Raw genomic sequence first — 19296 nt, 5'->3', positions numbered from 1 at the left:
ATGGGCGCCTGTAGTCCCAGCTACTGGGGAGGCTGAGGCAGTAGAATGGCGGGGACCCGGGGGGGCGGAGCTTGCAGTGAGCCGAGATTGCGCCACTCACCCCAGCCTGGGTCACAGAGCGAGACTCCGTCTAAAAAAAAAAAAAAAAAAAAAGAATTTTCAACTATAGACATCATGACATTTGTTCCCTAAATATTTAGTATGCATTTCTAAAAAGGACATGTAAAATTTTTTTTCAATTAAACTTTTTTTTTTTGAGACAGGTCTCTCTCTGTTGCCCAGGGTGGAGTGCGGTGGCACGATCACAGGTCACTGCAGCCTTGACCTTCTCGGCTGAAGTGATCCTCCCACCCTAGCCTCCTGAGTAGCTGGGACCACTGGTGTGCATTACCAGACCTGGCTAATTTTTAATTTTTTCTAGAGATGGAGGTCTCACTATGTTGCTCAGGTTGGTCTTGAACTCCTGGCCTCAAACTACCTTTCCCCCTTGGTCTCCCAAAATGCTGAGATTACAGGGGTGAGCCACTGTGCCTGGCCTGTACATTTTTTTTTTTAAGTCAGCTGAAGCAAAAGCTGCAGGTAATAAAAAGGACATTTTTTAAAGTAATCACAATGTTGTTACTATTCCTGAGAAGTTGCTAATCATTCCTTAATACTGAGATAGCATGTTTTGTGATGATAGCTGAGAGCTGAACCTTTCCTCATGATTATGTTATTAAATTTTGGTATTTTACAGAAAAAAGCAGCATCAGAAAAGAAGGCAGTGGCTGCCACTTCTGCAAAAGGACAAGAGCAAAGTACCCAGAAGACTAAAGACATGGCTTCCCTCCCCTCAGAATCTAATGAGCCAAAGAGGAAACTTCCAGTTGGTGCTTGCGTGTCTTCGGTGTGTGTGAATTATGAATCTTTTGAAGTTGGTGCCGGACAGGTAAGTTTACGTATTGACTAGGGCTACATAGTTCATGTTGAAATCATACATCTTTATCATGTGGCTTGGCTTTAAGTTCTTTAAATATTTATTTAACATTTATTTGGGATGTAGAGAAAACTGATTTTTCTCTTAGTGAAAATTTTTTTCTTCTTCAACAGTGCTCAAAATAAGGGATTAAATGCATACAGAACGTGTTGTCTGACTTTTGAAATTGTCTCTATTTCAGTTTTCCCACCACTTGTACTTCTATAGCATCAGTCTGTTATGGCCACTAACAACACAAGTGGCCATAGTTAAAAAATTATGTTCAGAATATACTTCAGTTTCTATGAGAGCAACTTGGCTGTATTGACTCAACTTATGTTTCCTAGTACTCATAATTCTTCCCTTGGGGAAAAAGTCTTATAAAAATTGACCAATGCTGCATTTAGTAATATGCTTTAACATACTTATATCACAGTGGCTTTTAGAATTATTAAAATCCTTTTAGACAGTGTTACTGTCAGGATATTTACGGTTGAGTATGTAAAGATGCAGTTGTATAAGTGAGTTCATGAAGGTACAAAATGAAATTGGATGTTTGATTTGTATTAACAGTTAAGTTTTAGAGGAATATATTCTTATGTAAGTAAATATTCCTTTACAACTTCATTTTCTTTTCTTTTTTTCTTTTTTAGAGACAGAGTCTTGCTCTGTTGTGCAGGCTGGAGTGCAGTGATGTGATCATAGACCATTGTAACCTCAAAACAAGGTTTTGGGGTTTGAGTTTAAGGGACACCTCCTACCTCAGCCTCCCAGGTAGCTGGGACTGTAGCCATGCACCACGACACCCGGCTAATTTTTTCATTTTTTGTAGAGACAGTCTTAACTGTGTTGCTCAGGTTAGCCTCGAACTGGCCTCAAGCAATCCTCCTGCCTTGGCTTCCCAAAGTGCTGGGATTATAGGCATGAACTACTGCATCGGGCCTACAACTGCATTTTTAATGACTGCTGTAATCAGTAATGACTAATTCCACTGTTTGGAGAGATAATGACTTATTCTTATTTCCTTATCATTGAAGGTATTAGTTTCTTAAGGCACCATAACAAAGTTCCACAACCTGGGTGGCCTTAAACAGTAGAAATTTGTTGCCATACAGTTCTGCAGAGCAGAATAGATAGGGTGGTGGCAGGACCATTTTCTCTCTGAAACTTGGAGGGGAATCCTTTCGTGTTTCTTCTGAGCTGCTGGGGATTTGCTGGCCATCTTTCGCAGTTCTAGGTTTATAGATGCATCCCTCCAGGCTTCGTTTTTATGTCATATTCTCCTTATCTCTTAATATCATCTTCCCTCTGTGAGTGTCTGGCTGTGTGGCCAAATTTCCCTTTTTTATGTATCAGTCAGATTAGGGCCACCACAGTGATCTCATTTTAACTTGATTACCTTTTTAAATACCCTATTTCCAAATAAAGTCACATTGTGAGGTATTGGGGGTTAGGACTTCAACATAAATGTTTTGTGGGGACACAGTTCAACCCATCATATTTAACATGTAGGCAATTTCTACTTTTTACTCTTTTAAGTTGTCTAGTGATGAACATTTTAAAGCCAGTTTTCTGTGCACATTCTTTATTATTTCTTCCAGTTAAATTGGTAGACATAGGATAGCTGGGCCAAAGGATGGACACAGTCCCTTCCCTGGGGGAGACATCAATCTGGATTCTCCCCAGCAGTTTAGGAGGTTGCCTGTTTCCTCTGTCCGTTGCCAGTACTGGTATTATCATTTTCCTTTAAAAATATGTAGTAGTTTCACTTTGACAACTTGATTCTAAAGAATTGGGTTTTTGTGTGTATTTTCATGCAATTTTTTTTCTTTCTTGTTAGTACTTCTTACTTTCTTTTTAGTATTTCATTTATGTTTCTGATGACCCCATAGGGAAAATGGTATCACACTGTATTTCTGTGAGCACTAGTGAGGTTATTTTCTTATATGTTTTTTAGACACTTTTCTTTTGTGAAGTGTTGAATTTACCTGTTTTTCTATTTGTTTTCTTTTTTCCTTTACTGACATTTACAAAATATTTACATATTAAGGTTATTAGCTCCTTGTCACGTATGTTGTAAATATTTCTTCCAGTTTGTAATTGTTCTTTAACTTTCTTTTTCTTCTTTTTGTGTGCTGGAACAAAACTGTCGAATTTGCAAATATAAGGGCAAGCCTAGGAATGTGAAGTCTAGACTTTGTTAGAAGGGGCAGCTTAGTGTAGTAGAAAGAGAATTGGATTTGGAATTAGAAGTCCCACATCTAAGTCCGCACTCCACCACTCACTGGCTCTGTGTTCTTGGGTAAGTCGTGTCACATATTTGAGCTTCACCATAGGCACAATGGTTCTTGCCTTGCCTTGCCTCCCTCTTTCTGTGTACCTCTGTTGAACACTTGGATTATGCCATTCATTGTGCTTCACTCTCAAGATACTAAAGTAAAAAGACACATTTCCTGCTATTGAGAACCAAATGAAAGAGCTTTGCAAATTGTACAGTGCTATTCAGATAACTGTGTTTTCTCTTGGAGAGGCTACATGTAAGCTACTCAAAATGTGCTCTTTCAGGACAAATCATTTTCTGATGGAAAGAAACTTAACTGGAGAGGATGATAGTTATAATAATAACAGAAGTAACGCTCATTGAGTGCTTAAGCTGTGCCAAGCTCTGTGCTAACCACTTTATGTGGATTAGGTTATTTATTTTTCAATCACACGTGAGCTTGGCATTGTTATAATCCCCATTTTATAAATCAGGAAACTGAGGTGAAGCAGAGAGAGGTTAAGAAACTTGCCCAAGGTCACACAGTGAATGAAACCGTGATTCAGACCCAGGCAGTTTGAGTTTAGAAGTCTAAAGTTTTAACCATATTTATAACCATAATAAATATAGTAATTCTTATAGACTATTATGCTGTGCTAGACAATAAGTAAAAGTATAGCCAGAGGATATAATAGTCTATAAAGATTTTAAAGATAACCTTTTAGTACTTTTTTTTTTTTTTTTGAGATGGAGTCTTGCTCAGTCACCTAGGCTGGAGTGCAGTGGCTCTTGGCTCACTGCAACCTCCGCCTCCCAGGTTCAAGCGATTCTCCTGCCTTAGCCTCCTGAGTAGCTCGGACTACAGGTGCATGCCACCACACCTGACTAATTGTTCTATATTTTTAGTAGAGACAGGGTTTCACTGTGTTAGCCAGGATGGTCTCCATCTCCTGATCTCGTGATCTGCCCACCTCGGCCTCCCAAAGTGCTGGGATTACAGGCATGAGCCACCAGGCCCGGCCTGAAAATTCAAAAGAATTTTCTACTATGTAACATTGGAACAATCATCTTTTATTGTTATTTGATTCTTTCCAGGTTTCTGTTGCTTACAACTCATTAGATTTTGAACCAGAGATATTCTTTGCCTTGGGGTCTCCAATTGCTATGTTTCTCACTATTCGAGGAGTTGATAGGATAGATGAGAATTACAGCCTTCCTACCTGTAAAGGGTTCTTCAATATTTATCATCCGGTGAGTAATTAAATTTACTTTCTTTTTTAAAATCTTTTTTTCTTTTTTTTAACATTTTTTACTTTTTTATAGAGATGGGGTCTTACTATGTTGACCACGCTGGTCTCAAACTCCTGGCCTCAAGTGATCCTTCCATCTCAGCCTTCCAAATTGCTAGGATTATAGGCATGAACCACTGTGCCTGGCCTTTTACTTTCTTTTTTGAAGAAGATGATGAAGAAGCTGTCCTCTTTATCCTAATAAATTCTCATATTCTTATTTCTTGGGAATTAATACCTATCTTGATTTTGTAAGATTCAGCTCTGTTCCAAGAGGTATAGTCTGATACTTTCCAATAAACTTACTTATCAAAAACCTTTGTTCAGGGAAATAATTCTTTTGCTTTGCTTGCAAAGTAATCTTACACACAAACTAGAAAATCTTTTCATAAGTGTCAGTATTTGAATAAGGTGTGGAGAAAAATAAAAATCTCTGGTTTGCCATGTATCCATTTTCTTACCCAACGAAGGCATATAACTCAAAACAGCTTTCATAAATTTCTTTTATTTATTCATAAATTCTTCTATTTATAGCTTGATCCAGTGGCATATAGATTAGAACCTATGATTGTTCCAGATTTGGACCTAAAAGCTGTTCTCATTCCACATCACAAAGGCAGAAAAAGACTTCATTTAGGTAAAAAGCAAATACTATAAAAACTTTTTTTCCTGTCATTTGTAATCTGTAATGAATTATGAAAATTTTGACACTAAATCATCTCTGAGAGAATTAATATTATTTAAGTGCCTACTATGTTCAGAACTTTTAAACTAAGAATTTGGAAGAGCTTTAACAAAGTTACAAATGAATTCTTTCTCTTTGATGGCATTCTAATTGTCGAGGTAATTAGGAGTAGGGAGAAGTTGGTAATAAGGCAATAAGATGCATAATTAGATTTTGATAGAGTTTGATTATAAGTTTTGGAATTAGGAAGAAGAACAGTTTTTAAAGTAATGACCAGATCATCAAGAAAGAAACTTGATGTTGTCTAAGTGAGCTGTTATTTTCTTGCTAACTAGACACACTTTTCTAGTAGAAAAAATTCATTAAACATAATGGATTGGTGATTCCAAGTAGAATTAGGTTTCTCTCCTTCCTGTTAATGGTGTATATTAACCCTACATTTAAAAGTTTGGCTGGAAGGGATGGGAGGGGTAGAAGAGAAGGAAAAGTGATCGTGCACTCTTACGTGAAAGTGTGTTTTTTGTTTGTTTTGCTAACATGCTTTTTAAAAATACTGAACTCTTTTTTAGTTAAAATAAGATGTGTGTTTGATAACTTAGAGACCTTGAATTCACACGTGATTATTAGGCAACAGTAGAAAAAGTGAAGGAGCAGGGGTTTCTTCATTTCTAATTTGGAGTTTAAATTGTGGTTTTATCAGAATGTTTAATTCTCCACTTGAACCTGGGAGGCGAAGGTAGCAGTGAGCTGAGATTGTGCGACTGCACTCCAGTCTCCGCGAGACTCCGTCTCAAAAAAAAAAAAAAAAAAGGAATCTTAAATTCCCAAAACCACTTCCTGTTTACTGATTAGAAAAACAGTGATTTTTAAATCTCGTAGGCCTCTTTTTATTTTTATTTGTTATTTAAAATAGAGACAGAGTCTCACTATGTTGCCCAGGCTGGTCTTGAACTCCAGATCTCAAATGATTCTTCCATCTTGGCCTCCCAAAGTTTTGGGATTACTAGTGTGAGCTACTGTGTCTGACCCCTGTGTTTAAACTTACAGTAATAAAAAGGGGGGAAAAAAAAAGCATAACAATATGCTTACTTTTTTTTTTTTTTTGAGTCGGAGTCTTGCTCTGTTGCCCAGGATGGACTGCAGTGGCATGATCTCAGCTCACTGCAAGCTCCGCCTTCCGGGTTCACGCCATTCTCCTGCCTCAGCCTCCCGAGTAGCTGGGACTACAGGCACCCGCCACTATGCCCTAATTTTTTGTATTTGTAGTCGAGACAGGGTTTCGCCGTGTTAGCCAGGATGGTATCGATCTCCTGACCTCGTGATCCACCCGCCTCGGCCCCGCAATGTGCTGGGATTACAGGCGTGAGGCACCACGCCTGGCGGAATGTGCTTACATTTTTATGGTATTTGAACTTCTTTTATTTGGAAAGAGGAAATTTATAGATTGTGGCTGGATCAGGTTTAGTCATTAAAAACAAAAAAACACAAAAAACAGAATAAGACTCTCCATGACATTTTAACATGTTGGTTCTTGGCTGAGGCACTCCATATATTTGACATTTAAAAGAGGAAGAAGCAGTCTTATCCTGTCTGAGAAGAGTGTTAACTTGTAATTTTTGTGAGGCAGAAGTTTACCCAGTGGCTAATTAACTTGTTGTGTCATCTTAATCTCTTTAGAATTGAAAGAAAGTCTCTCTCGTATGGGATCTGATTTGAAGCAGGGTTTTATTAGCTCTCTCAAAAGTGCTTGGCAGACATTAAATGAGTTTGCCCGTGCTCATACCTCTTCAACCCAGTTGCAAGAAGAATTGGAGAAGGTGGCCAATCAGATCAAAGAAGAAGAAGAAAAGCAAGTAGTTGAAGGTAAATTTGACATTTGAGGCATTTTCTAATACAAATGTTTTATATGAACATAATACTTAAAAGTTATATGATGATGCTTTTCCTTTCTAGACTTTTTGGTTAAATTATAGAAGCTCTTTAAAGGAAAATCTGTGAAGATAAACTACTGTCAATTGCATTACTTCAAAACCCATGCCATCTTTTTTTAGTGGGTTTTTATCTGATAGTTACTGAACTTTTCCCTCTGCAATTTAAAAATTATATTGAGATTCTTAAGGCCAGAGTGGAATATCTGAGTTGAGAACTCAATTTGTTTTAGTGTTTGCATTTTAAAGACTCACTCTGAGAAGTTTTTTTGCTGATACTGTTGTTTAACTAGACTTGTTGTTTAACTAGACTTTAACTACTGTTGTTTAACAGACTTGACATGCAATGTGAAGGTCATTGTGCCATGATGTTTTTTGACTTTTTCAGATTCTAATCCTATTTCCTTTCTTTCTACAATGCTTTGTCACCCCTTATCTTCACAACTTCTCTCAGCTTGTTGGCTCTTTCTCCTCTCTCTCGGGTAACCAGCCCCTCTTCCCCTGGCTCTTTGGAGAACCGGGAGTGAGCCTGGTAGCTCCTCAGATTGCTACCTGCGTCAAGCAGTATTCTCATTGAGCCCAGAAAGTCAGCTAAAGTCAAAGGATAATGATTAAGTGATTGACTTTGATATTGAAATGGTTTAAATTCTAGCAGAAAAGGTTGTTGAAAGTCCAGATTTTTCCAAGGATGAGGACTACTTAGGAAAGGTTGGAATGCTAAATGGAGGCCGCCGAATTGACTACGTTCTCCAAGAAAAACCAATAGAGAGTTTTAATGAATATCTTTTCGCTCTTCAGAGTCACTTATGCTATTGGTAAGTGTTCTTAAATTTGATAACATTTGAGTGGGCTTTTGGTGCTACCACGTGCAGCAATTTTAGTTCTAGTGAGATTCTTTTACTGATACTATGTGCTATGAATATTCATTTGAACTCCTATATATTCAGAATCATTATTTTCCCCTTTAGTTACCCACAAGATGGCAGTATGTCATCTGCTTTTGATCAAAGACCCTTGGTTCTTTTACAGTTTTTGTGGGAATGCCTTTCACAATGGGAGTGGTAGGGACTTTGAAATCAGTCATTCTTGCCTGTATCCCTGTCACCAAGGAGAATTGCAACACAGCTGTTTAGGAGCTAATCAGTATCCATCTGGTTTTTAAGGACAGCTCTGAGATTACACTGCTTTATTTATTACACTGAGATTACATTGCTATCATTTGCCCTTCTTAGATAGAGTTGAATAGAATAGAACCTGCATTTTCCACCATTGTACGTAGAAGTTAATTTCTACTAATTGTCTCTTAAGTAAATATGCTTTTCCTTTTCATAGGGAATCTGAAGATACTGCTCTGTTATTACTTAAAGAAATTTATCGAACAATGAACATTAGTCCAGAACAGCCCCAGCACTGATCAAACTTCAGTTTTACTGTGTGAGTTTATTCCTTATTGAATGTATAAATTCTGAATGTGCATTCTCAAATCTGTTGTGTGGAGTTGATGTTGACGGATTTTGCTTTTTTCTGTTTCCTCTGAGTTTTCGTTGTCGTTTTTAAAAATTTACAATAGAGACATTAAGGAAGAAAATTGGTTTGTAATGTACACTTGTGATTTATTACAGTCTTCTTTCTAAATTTACATAGAATTTGAGTTCATTTATTTTTAGTTTCTTTTTAAAATAGATTCCGAAGAATATCAGTTAGGAATTCTTTTGGCTGCAGGTTCACAGAACCCAGTTTACAATACATTAAACAAATAGAGGTTTATTTTTATTCTGTAACAAGAAGGGTTCCTCTGTTCAATGACTTTACCAGACACCCAGAGTGCTCGCATCTTCCCACCTGAATGTTGGCTCTTGCTGCCTCATAGTTACAGGATGCCCCCATAGTTGCAGATACCATGCCTGTATTCACAACATGAATAAGAGGGAAGAGGGGAGAGGGTGGTACTCCTCACATCTGTCACTATCTTAATTAGGGAAGCAGAAGCTTGTCCAAAAACTTACTCATACGTATTGACTAGGCGTGTGTCTAATGTCCAATATCTCCAGTCTGTGTGAAAGATTGTAGAAGTGATATTTTGAGCATTCCCAATCTTTATAGAGGGAAAGAATAGAGAAGGAGGTTAAGTCTGTGATGGGTCAGCCGACCTGCAACTCAGCCACACTCTGTATTCCTAACTGTCCTCCTGAGACACCAGATACCTGTTTTTCTTCACTAGATTATGCATCACTTTTAAAAATTACTAATGTGTTTTTTACATAGTTAGAAATTTTAAAGCCTTTGAACGAATCAGATACAAAATGCTGAGCTCTAAACTACTGAAATCAAAGGAAGTTCCTGCCAGTTTTGGTTTTCTGATCGTAAGTGGTAGATGAACATTCCTTCAGCCTCATCTTCTGCCTCCTCGTTTTAGAGAGGTAACTACTTTTAGTAGGGTTTCCTTAGAGAAATTTTTTTGGCTCCATTTCCAAAATTAAACTTGTAACAGAGTAAAAGAGAACTAAAGTGTAGGCCAGGCATGGTGTCTCAGACCTCTAATCCCAGCACTTTGGGAGGCTAAGGCGCAGAGATCACCTGAGGTCAGGAGTTTGAGACCAGTCTGGCCAACATAGTGAAACCCTGTCTCTACTAAAAATACAAAAATTAGCCGGATGTGGTGGCGGGTGCCTGTAGTTGGGAAATGCAACGCCAGAAGTGAAAGATTGCTCTCCCATAACTCACCCCCAACCTCCCTGCCTGAGGCAACCAGTGTTCCAAGTTTTGTGTATCCTTCCAGATATCTGTTAACATATCACATACACTTTTAAGTTTTTCTTTTTTAAAAGACAAAAGAGACTGGACGCGGTGGCTCATGCCTGTGATCCCAGCACTTTGGGAGGCTGAGGCAGGTGGATTACTTGAGGTTAGGAGTTCAAGACTAGCCTGGCTAACATGGTGAAACCCTGTCTCTACTAAAAATACAAAAATTAGCCGGGCGTGGTAGTGGGCGCCTGTGATCCCAGCAACTCAGGAGGCTGAGGCAGGAGAATCGCTTGAACCCAGGAAGTGGAGGTTGCAGTGAGCTGAGATTGCGCCACTGTACTCCGCCTGGATGACAGAGACTCCGTCTCAAAAAAAAAAGACAAATGATAGCAAAATTGACACACCGTTATTACCTTTGTGTCTTTGAGATTGTCCCATATCCATCCATCCATTCATCCATCTGTCCAGTATCTGTTGAGCACCTTACTTAAGTGCCAGGTGCTATTTTAGGTATTGGGCTTCACAGCAGTGGACCAAAGCCTCTGCCCTCAAGGACCTTTTTTCCTCTAATGGAAGGCAGACAGCACGTGGACAATTGAAATGTACCACATGGTAAAGATTGAGCAGCTGGACAAGGAGGAGAGGAATTCATTTGGGATGGGAGCAAGTTGTTATTGTATATAAGATGGCAAGGGACCCCCTTCACGGGCAAAGTATCATTTGAGCAAGTGAGCCAGGTGGATATCTGGAGGAAGAAGACCATTTCAGGTGGAGAGAAAAATCTGGATCAGACCATGAGAGTGACCTTGTTCTTTTTATGTATTCTGTTGACTATTGCACCATAATTTGCTTAACCAGTCCCTACTCATGGGCATTTCAGTTATTCTAATCTTTTATTAGTATGAACAGTACTACAGTGATACATGGTATTTTAATAGTTGGATTTCATTCCATTTTATAGTTCTCATATTAAAATACTTAATTTTACCCCATTGTTGGGTGTTAGGTGATTTTCCAAATTTTCTTCATTATAAATAACTCTGATATGTAGTTTTACACACTTTTTGCCCATCTCTGTTTGCTTTGGATACATTCTTAGAAGTAGTGTTCTTATTTCTGAGAATATTGCACATTTTTAAAAGATTTTTGGCCGGGCGCGGTGGCTCATGCCTGTAATCCCAGCTTGAGTGGCCGAGGCAGGCGGATCACTTGAGGTCTGGAGTTTGAGACCAGCCTGGCTGACATAGTGAAACCCCATCTCTACTAAAAATACAAAAAAATTAGCCAGGTGTGATCTCACCTACTTGGGAGGCTGAGGCAGGAGGATCACTTAAAACCCGGGAGGTGGAGGTTGCAGTGAGCTGATTTTGCGCCATGCACTCCAGCCTGGGCAACACTAAGATTCTGTCTCAAAAAAAAGAAAAGCTTTTTGATCCCTATGTTTTGCTAAATTGCATTCCAGAAAAGTTGCTCAGTTTTCATATTTACCATCAGTATGTAAAGGCCAGTATTCTTGCACGCTTGGAAACAGTGGGTGTTACTGATTTTTTTTTTTAATATATATATTTTTTGAGATGAAGTCTCACTGTCGTCCGGGCTGGAGTGCAGTGGCGCATCTCGTCTGACTGCAAGCTCCGCCTCCTGGGTTCATGCCATTCTTCTGCCTCAGCCTCCCGAGTAGCTGGGACTACAGGCGCCCGCCACCTCGCCCGGCTAATTTTTTGTATTTTTTTAGTAGAGACGGGGTGTCACCATGTTAACCAGGATGGTCTTGATCTCCTGATCTCGTCATCAGCCCGCCTTGGCCTCCCAAAGTGCTGGGATTACAGGCGTGAGCGCCCGGCCGGTATTACTGATTTAAAATTTTTTTTTGCCAATTTGGTAGCCAGAAATTGTTATAATACCATTTTTACTTACATTTCTATTACTAGTGAAGTTGAGCTCTTTGGGTGTATCTTAACTGGCTGATTATGTTTCTTTTGTCAGTTGTCTGTTCTTGACCTTTTTGCATTTTCTTGGAGGTATGGGGTAGGGTCCTTTTCTTTCTTATGGATTTATAAATATATTTAAGGATATCAGCCTTTGTCATTGCAAATATTTTTTCCCAGTTTGAAATTAGCCTTTTAGTTTTCCTTATACTTTGGATTTTTTTGGCGGGAGTTGAGGGGAACATGTTTTAAAAACACGTAGCCCTACGCCGGTTACGATGGCTCATGCCTGTAATCCCAGCGTTTTGGCAGGCCGAGGTGGATGGATCACCAGAAGTCAGGAGGTTGAGACCAGCCTGGCCAATATGGAGAACCCCAGCCTCTATTAAAAATACAAAAATTAGGTGAGTGTGGTGGTGGGCACCTGTAATCCCAGCTACTGGGACACTGAGGCAGGATAATTGCTTGAACCCAGGAGGCAAAAGTTGCAGTGACCCAAGATTGTGCCACTGCACTCCCACCTAGATGACAGAGCGAGACTCGTCTCAAAACAACAACACCATAGCTCAGTCTTTTATGATTAATTAGTTTTTAGATTTTTACATTTATTTGCTTTTAGTTCTTTTTTTTTCTTTCCCATTTGGCTTTGTAATTTAGAAGAGTAAGGTGTGGAAAACAATTTAACTTTTTTCTTACATAATCATTTCTGTCTGTGCCATATATTGAATAATGTACCCTTTTGTCATTGGTTTGATGTTTTTATCATATGCCAAATATTTTGGTGTTGTTTGACATTTTAATTAATATTTGTTTCCTAGGCTTTCTCATCTCTTCTAGCGATCTATTTGTCTATGGTACTTCATTGATTTCAAGTCATGTATTTTCCACATTTTAACATCTTTAAATTTGTAATGCATCTTAAAATCAGCTGCTGGGGCTGGTGCAGTGTCTCATACCTGTAATCCCAGCACTGTGGGAGGATTACTTGAGCCCAGGAGTTTGAGACCAGCCTGGGCAACATAGTGAAACCTCGTCTCTTTTAAAAAAAAAAAAAAAAAAGAAGAAGAAAATTTAAGTCAGCTGTTGTCTTAACGGAAGCTGAGTTCTTTGTGAGAAGCCAGGCATTTTCTTCTGCTGGTTACTGGGGGAAGGGCTTTACCAACCTGCCTCTGCTTAAGCTAATTTCTCTGCTTGAGAGTTTTTAGGACTATGCTGATAGTGTGAATTCAGAACCCAAAATTTGCAGGGATTATCAGTTCAGATATCGGAGGTTTTATTCCCATTTTCCATTGTCAGGGAAGAGGGGTGCAGGCCTCTTTGCCATCCCTTATGCATATAGTTGCTTGCTTTTATCCCGCACTGAGACTATAGATGTTTGGTACCCCCACTTTTTGTGAGGGCTTTTCCTTTGAGACTCCCTTTCTGGGCATCTTTTTATGGTACATAACAGTGAAGTGTCACAATCGATGGTGTCTTAGATTTGGTGAAATATGGTGTTTTAATAATTGTAATTTTATGCATAATATCTGGCAGTAGAAGTCCTCAGTATACCATAGTCTTCGCAGTTATCCCGAATGAAGTTGGAAATAATTTAAGTTCCCCTGACGCTCTCTCTCCCAACAAAACAAAGCAAAACAAACAAAACCAAAAGAATGGTAAGTCTAGGATTTTGCCATCACCTTTTATGAAAAACTCAGTAAGAACCTTCTATTTCACATATGATTCATTCACTGTAATTGTTTTATTTATTTCTTCCTATACTTGGCTGTATAATTTAGGCAAGAATTTAAGTTTCTAATACTATACTAGTATCATAAGATAATCCATTTAAAATGTTAACAGTCATTCTATACATGGTTCATTCAAGCTTAGAGCAGTTTTGCTGAATGGTTGTTTTATGTTTATGTCCTTTTAGTCCTTTTTAGGATTATTCTTAGAAAAGCCTCAAATTGGCCAGGCTTGGTGGCTTACACTGTAATCATAGCACTTTGGAGACTGAGGCAGGCAGATTGCTTGAGTTCAGGAGTTTGAGACCAGCTGAGCAACATAGCAACACCTTGTCTTACTAAAAGTAAAAAAAAAAAAGAAAAATCACTGGGGGCATGATGGTGTGCACTTGTAGTCCCAGCAACTTGGGAGGCTGAGGTGAGAGGATTGTTGGAGTTCGGGAGATTGAGGCTGCAGTGAGCTGTGATCACGCCACTGCATTCCAGCCTGGATTGTAGAGTGAGACCCTGTTTCAAAAATAAATAATTAAATAAAAATTAAAAAGCCTCAAGTTAACATGGCAAATAACTAATATTATTTTTCATTAATATTTTATTTTAGCCGGGTGCCGTGGCTCATGCCTGTAATCCCAGCACTTTTGGAAGCCGAGGCCGGCGGATCACGAGGTCAGGAGTTTGAGACCAGCCTGGCCAACATGGTGAAACCTTGTCTCTACTAAAAATACAAAAATTAGCCAGGCATGGTAGCATGCGCCTGTAAGTCCCAGCTACTCGGGAGGCTGAGGCAGGAGAATATTTTGAACCCAGGAGGCGGAGGGTGCAGTGATACGAGATCACGCCATTGCACTTCAGCCTGGGCGACAGGGCGAGACTCTGTCTCAAAGAAAAAAAATAAAATAAAATACTTCATTTTAATTTTTTGAGAAGGGGACTCACTCTGTCACCCATCTTGGAATGCAGTGGCGTGATCTTGGCTCACTGCAACCTCTGCCTCCTGGGTTCAAGTGATCCTCCTAACTCAGCGTCTCGAGAGGCTGGGACCACAGGTGTGTGCCACAAGGCCCGGCTAATTTTTTTATTTTTTGGTAGAGATGGGGTTTCCCCAAGTTGCCCAGAAACTTCTGAGCTGAGATGATCCCCTTGCGTTGGGAGATGATTCACTTGCCTTGGCCTGCCGCAGTGCTGGGATTACAGGAATGAGCCACAACACCTGGCCATAACTAACTTTAAATTGTGTCTTTCACTCTCTGTACTGGCTTTGCTATGAAGATTATCATGCTGGTTAATCTTACTGAGTGTTTCCTGGGCACTCTTGTCCCTTTGGAAGGCCTGTCTGAGGACTTGCTCACAGGCTGTGCTCTTTGGAGGCGGTTTGCAGTGTTTGTCAGTAAAGTTGAGCACTGGTGGATTGTCCGTTCTTTTTTTTTTTGAGATGGAGTCTTGGTCTGTCCCCAAGGGTGGGGTGCAGTGGTGCGATCTTGGCTCACTGCAAGCTCCACCTCCCGGGTTCACGCCATTCTCCTACCTCAGCCTCCCAAGTAGCTGGGACTACAGGCGCCCACCACCATGCCTGGGTAATTTTTTGTATTTTTAGTAGAGATGGGGTTTCACCGTGTTAGCCAGGATGGTCTCAATCTCCTGACTTCATCATCTGCCTGCCTCGGCCTCCCAAAGTGGGAGGATTATAGCAAAGTGGTGGGATTATAGGCCTGAACCACTGCACCTGGCCAATTGTCCGTTCTTTTACTTAAGAAAAGACAACGGTGCGTTATATTTGACTGTAAATTTGTAGAGTTCACTGATGTTTTTGTTTTTGTTTTTTCTCTTTTTAAGACTTTCTTGTCTGCACAGAAAATCCCAGTACAACTTCCATTGCTGAGAAAATCCTCAGAGGACGTTCCCACTTTGCTCCTGTGATGGATGACAGAAGAGTGATTCATCAACAATTGCTCAGCCACAATCCTCGGATATAGGGATTCAAAAGACAGTACACAGAACTAAGACAGTGAAAAAAATCAGTACCACATTTGGACAGTATCGGTGAGAAAACGTAATTATAAAAATGATGCCATGAAAAATTTCATAGATCAGTTTAGTTGTATAGTTGTCAAAGTTATATGTGATATCAATGAAGAAATATTTGTAGCATGTAAACGGTTATTTCTGTTTCTTAAGAAGTATTGTTAGTGGGCTATTAAACTTGGATTTTTCTTTTTATTAATGCAGTATTTTTTTTTTATTCAAGTACGAACTTGTTGAGAAACTATAGTAATATGATTTTTAAGAGATTTATGTTCCACTTTAAATGTGAATTGTACTTCTGAGCTGCCTTAATGCAAGATCATTTATATTTGTTAAGAGGAAATAATCAAGATCACTCATATCCCAACTGAATCTGAGGTTTTATAAATCTCTCAAACTATTGCTGAGAGCCTGATTGTGGAAGGAAGTGAGACGCACCTTATTTTCCAGAAGTCCTGTGAAGCGCTCTCCTAGCACGTCCATTTCCAGGAGGAGAAGCGAGCAGATGAGAGGGTTTCCATTTTGTCACCCAAGGTAGCTGTGCGATTGCCTTGTTGCTGAAGTTCCAATAATGTGAAAACCAAAGTAGAGGTTTTTTTTTTCTTCTTCTTTTTGCTTTGTATTGATTTCACTTATACCAAAGTGTTTGAAAGTATGAAATGTATTGCTTCTGGGCTATATAAGGCTACTTCATGACAAGACTGCTTTGTAATATTTCATTTTGTTTTACTATAAATTCAAATTATCTAAATATTTTCCTAATACTACATAGGAATGCTGATTTTCTTCTTTTGTTACGTAGTGGAAACATTTTGCATTGTTTACATAGTTCTCATGGAACATGGAAATTTTTGAAAGTGATAGATGATACACATTTTTTGTGTATATATTCTAATTAGTGTGAATAAAGCAGTAACATTAATGCATTTTTTTAAGCAGCAAATTTCTGTATTTCTCTTGTCTTCCTTAAAAGTATCTCGATGAACTCAGTGGTTATTCCCTTTGTATTGTGAGTATCTGCTTATATCGTCAATACATAGCATTAGCATTGGCTCCTAATGGTAGAATTAGAACAGCAAAATTTTAAGAACTGTAAGTGACTCTGGACAACATAGATTTCAGTCACCTCATTCTACAGCTGAGGCCAGGACACTAAATGCCTTTCCCAGACTGGGTAGTGGCAGATCTGGGATAGAATATGGTTTTGTTGATTCCCTTTCAGCCTTCATTTCTCTCAGGACTACTACTTTTTAATTAATTTTCACTTAACTTCCCAATACTGATGAAATAAAGAAAAGAGAGGGTTATTTATATATATTTCAATAAAATCCAGTTTGATTTTTCAATTTACATCTGGTTTTGTTTGTGTCATTCAGCCTATCTTCTGAGTAATGGGCAGAGAAGGACCAGGGTTTGTAGAAGAAGCATATGGCAACTAAGTGGCAGCAGTCTTGCCCTTTCCTTTCAATACTTGAGGAAACAGAAAATAGAATTTTTGGGTGATTCTGCGTGTGGTTATATACATACATACAGATATACATCTGTATGTATGTATTACTATTCAATCTCTTAAAAAACAAAAAACAGTAGGTCCCCTGAGGGCAGAGTCTGTGAACATACTGTTCACTGTTGTAACCACCTTGCAGGATTTCAGTCTATAAATTAGGTGAGAGTCCAGCTGCTGAGTGAAGCTTGACCTCTGCCTCTTCCTCAGGAGCAGCTCATCCCCTGACAACCTCCCCTCCCAGCCCCTAATCTGGTTTAATGCCCTCCTTTTCCCCAGATAAAGAAAGTCATGTCTCTAGTTATTCCAGAAATGTTTCATGTGTAGAGTTTGGCACAAAAATTAAAAAGCACCAGCATCTGAAATCAAAGGTGAAAGAGTCATCACAGTACTGATGAAGACACCCAGGCCTCGTCTGCTATGTTAACGTGCTGTATGATAAGAGGAACCTGCTTTCCAAGTCTGCTGGACATGTGGGCTTCTTGAATCCAACCAGACAAGCATGTTTTTTCAAAACCACAGTATAAGACAAGGAAACTGCACAGATTCGAGTGATTTTTGAGGTAAGTATGTTATTGGAAAGGTGTGATCTATATAGAACCTTGAACATGAAAAGGAGGAGATGCTGCTATCTTGGCAGGGATGATCATGTATTTGAAATAGTAACTCACAGCATTTGGTCTCATGATAAGAGTACTGAAGATTATCCCAGAAAACCTAGCATGATACTGGTATTTATAGTACCATTGTTTCAGGTTTTTATGACTTGAGGCATCTAACTATCTTAATGCTGTATTTTAGTGTTTACCAAGCAGCTTTCTGGTGGAAACTTGAACTGCAGACACTGAGTGTTTTGGTTTTCCTCCAAGTTATAGTTCTCATAGTAACTTAATAAGTTGGCATTCCGGCTTAGTTTGAGTCGGTTTCCCAGGGCTGGGTCCTCAGAGGAGAGTGGTTAGAATTCAGTTCGTCTATGAGCTGGGGTGCTGACATTGTGTTCCTGCTGTTGACTGTCTCCCTGTGGTGCACAGGACGGACTGTCAGCTAACCTGTCTTCATGACATTTCTGTAATACTTCTCAGGGGGTTATCAGTCTTATCCTGGTATTTCACCTCCTAATTGAGCTTACCAAAACTTAATAGCATACTAAAGAGCTCTGCTGTCCACCTACTTTTATTTGTGTCCAAGCTCTATTTAGCAATGAATCCTTGGGCAAGATCTTTCCCCCTAACCTCTCAGCAAAGTGTTTTTGTCTTGTTTTTGCTCAGTTTCCTTTGTCATTAAATTCCTCAACCTCATAGAGTTGTGAGGATTAAACAAAAATATGAATAAAATACCTATCGTGGTGCTCAGCACACAGTGGGCACTCAGAATGTTAACTGATTATTACTATTGTTGTTCTTTTACCATGAGCACTTGAGTCCGGGAATGACCCAGGCCTTCATTCCAGGTCACCACCACTTCCAGTCGTCCCTGGGTAGAGCTTTGGCCAGGTTTCTTGTGGTTGAGCCCTGCCAGGGAGAGCACCGTAGAGTCTGCTCACAGAGGCCTCTCAGATATCTGCAGAGGTGTCAAGTGCGTAAGTCTGCAGGAGGCACAGTCATTGGAAAGGGGTGAGGAACTGTGGAACAGGTGGGCTAGGTGGCATGTGGGGAGGTAATGCTTGCTTCCATGCAAGTCAGCGGGGCTCTTATATAACACTTTTGGATAACTTGTTTGCACCCTGATTATCTACTTTAAACTCATTTTGGGATAAGGATCAAGAAAACACTTTTTTTTTTCTTCCTAAATTCTGCCCTCTTTTCTCCCTGATACCGTTTCCTGCTGTAAAACAGCAACTCTTGGCTGGATGCAGTGGCTCATGCCTATAATCCCAGCACTTTGGGAGGCCGAGGCAAGCAGATCACGAGATCAGGAGATCGAGACCATCCTGGCTAACATGGTGAAACCCCGTCTCTATTAAAAATACAAAAAATTAGCCGGGCATGGTGGCACGTGCCTGTAGTCGCAGCTACAGGAGGCTGAGGCAGGAGAATTGCTTGAACCCGGGAGGTGGAGGTTGCAGTGAGCCGAGATCTCGCCACTGTACTGCAGCCTGAGTGACAGAGTGAGACTCTATCTCAAAATAAGTAAATAAAAAATAAAACAGCAAGTCTTGCAGATTTCCCAAATGTATTGGTCCCACAGAACAGTGAAAATAATGTCATGTTGTTAACACCAGTGGGAGTTTGGGATATAATTCCAGCTCGTTGT

General features: G+C 39.6%; 1 protein-coding gene across 3 annotated transcripts in view; it reads left to right on the top strand.

Moving 5' to 3' along the window:
• SEC23IP (SEC23 interacting protein) overlaps positions 1–16889 on the top strand; it is a 50152-nt gene extending 33263 nt beyond the window's left edge. Inside the window, exons 13-19 of one of the 3 annotated variants that reach the window (XM_023224294.1) lie at positions 737–928; positions 4311–4466; positions 5039–5141; positions 6867–7052; positions 7773–7932; positions 8450–8551; positions 15351–16889. In XM_023224294.1, the coding sequence (XP_023080062.1) occupies positions 737–928; positions 4311–4466; positions 5039–5141; positions 6867–7052; positions 7773–7932; positions 8450–8531 (879 nt within the window). In that variant the 3' untranslated portion in view covers positions 8532–8551; positions 15351–16889. Of the gene's footprint in view, positions 1–736; positions 929–4310; positions 4467–5038; positions 5142–6866; positions 7053–7769; positions 7933–8449; positions 8552–15350 lie in introns of all 3 variants that reach the window. The other 2 variants (XM_023224293.1, XR_002734166.1) reach the window with 2 other exon arrangements.
• Positions 16890–19296: the final 2407 nt, after the last annotated feature.

This window comes from Piliocolobus tephrosceles, chromosome 9 (assembly GCF_002776525.5).
Source record: "Piliocolobus tephrosceles isolate RC106 chromosome 9, ASM277652v3, whole genome shotgun sequence".
Classification (NCBI taxonomy): domain Eukaryota; kingdom Metazoa; phylum Chordata; class Mammalia; order Primates; family Cercopithecidae; genus Piliocolobus; species Piliocolobus tephrosceles.
This window is presented reverse-complemented; position numbering and strand designations above follow the sequence as displayed.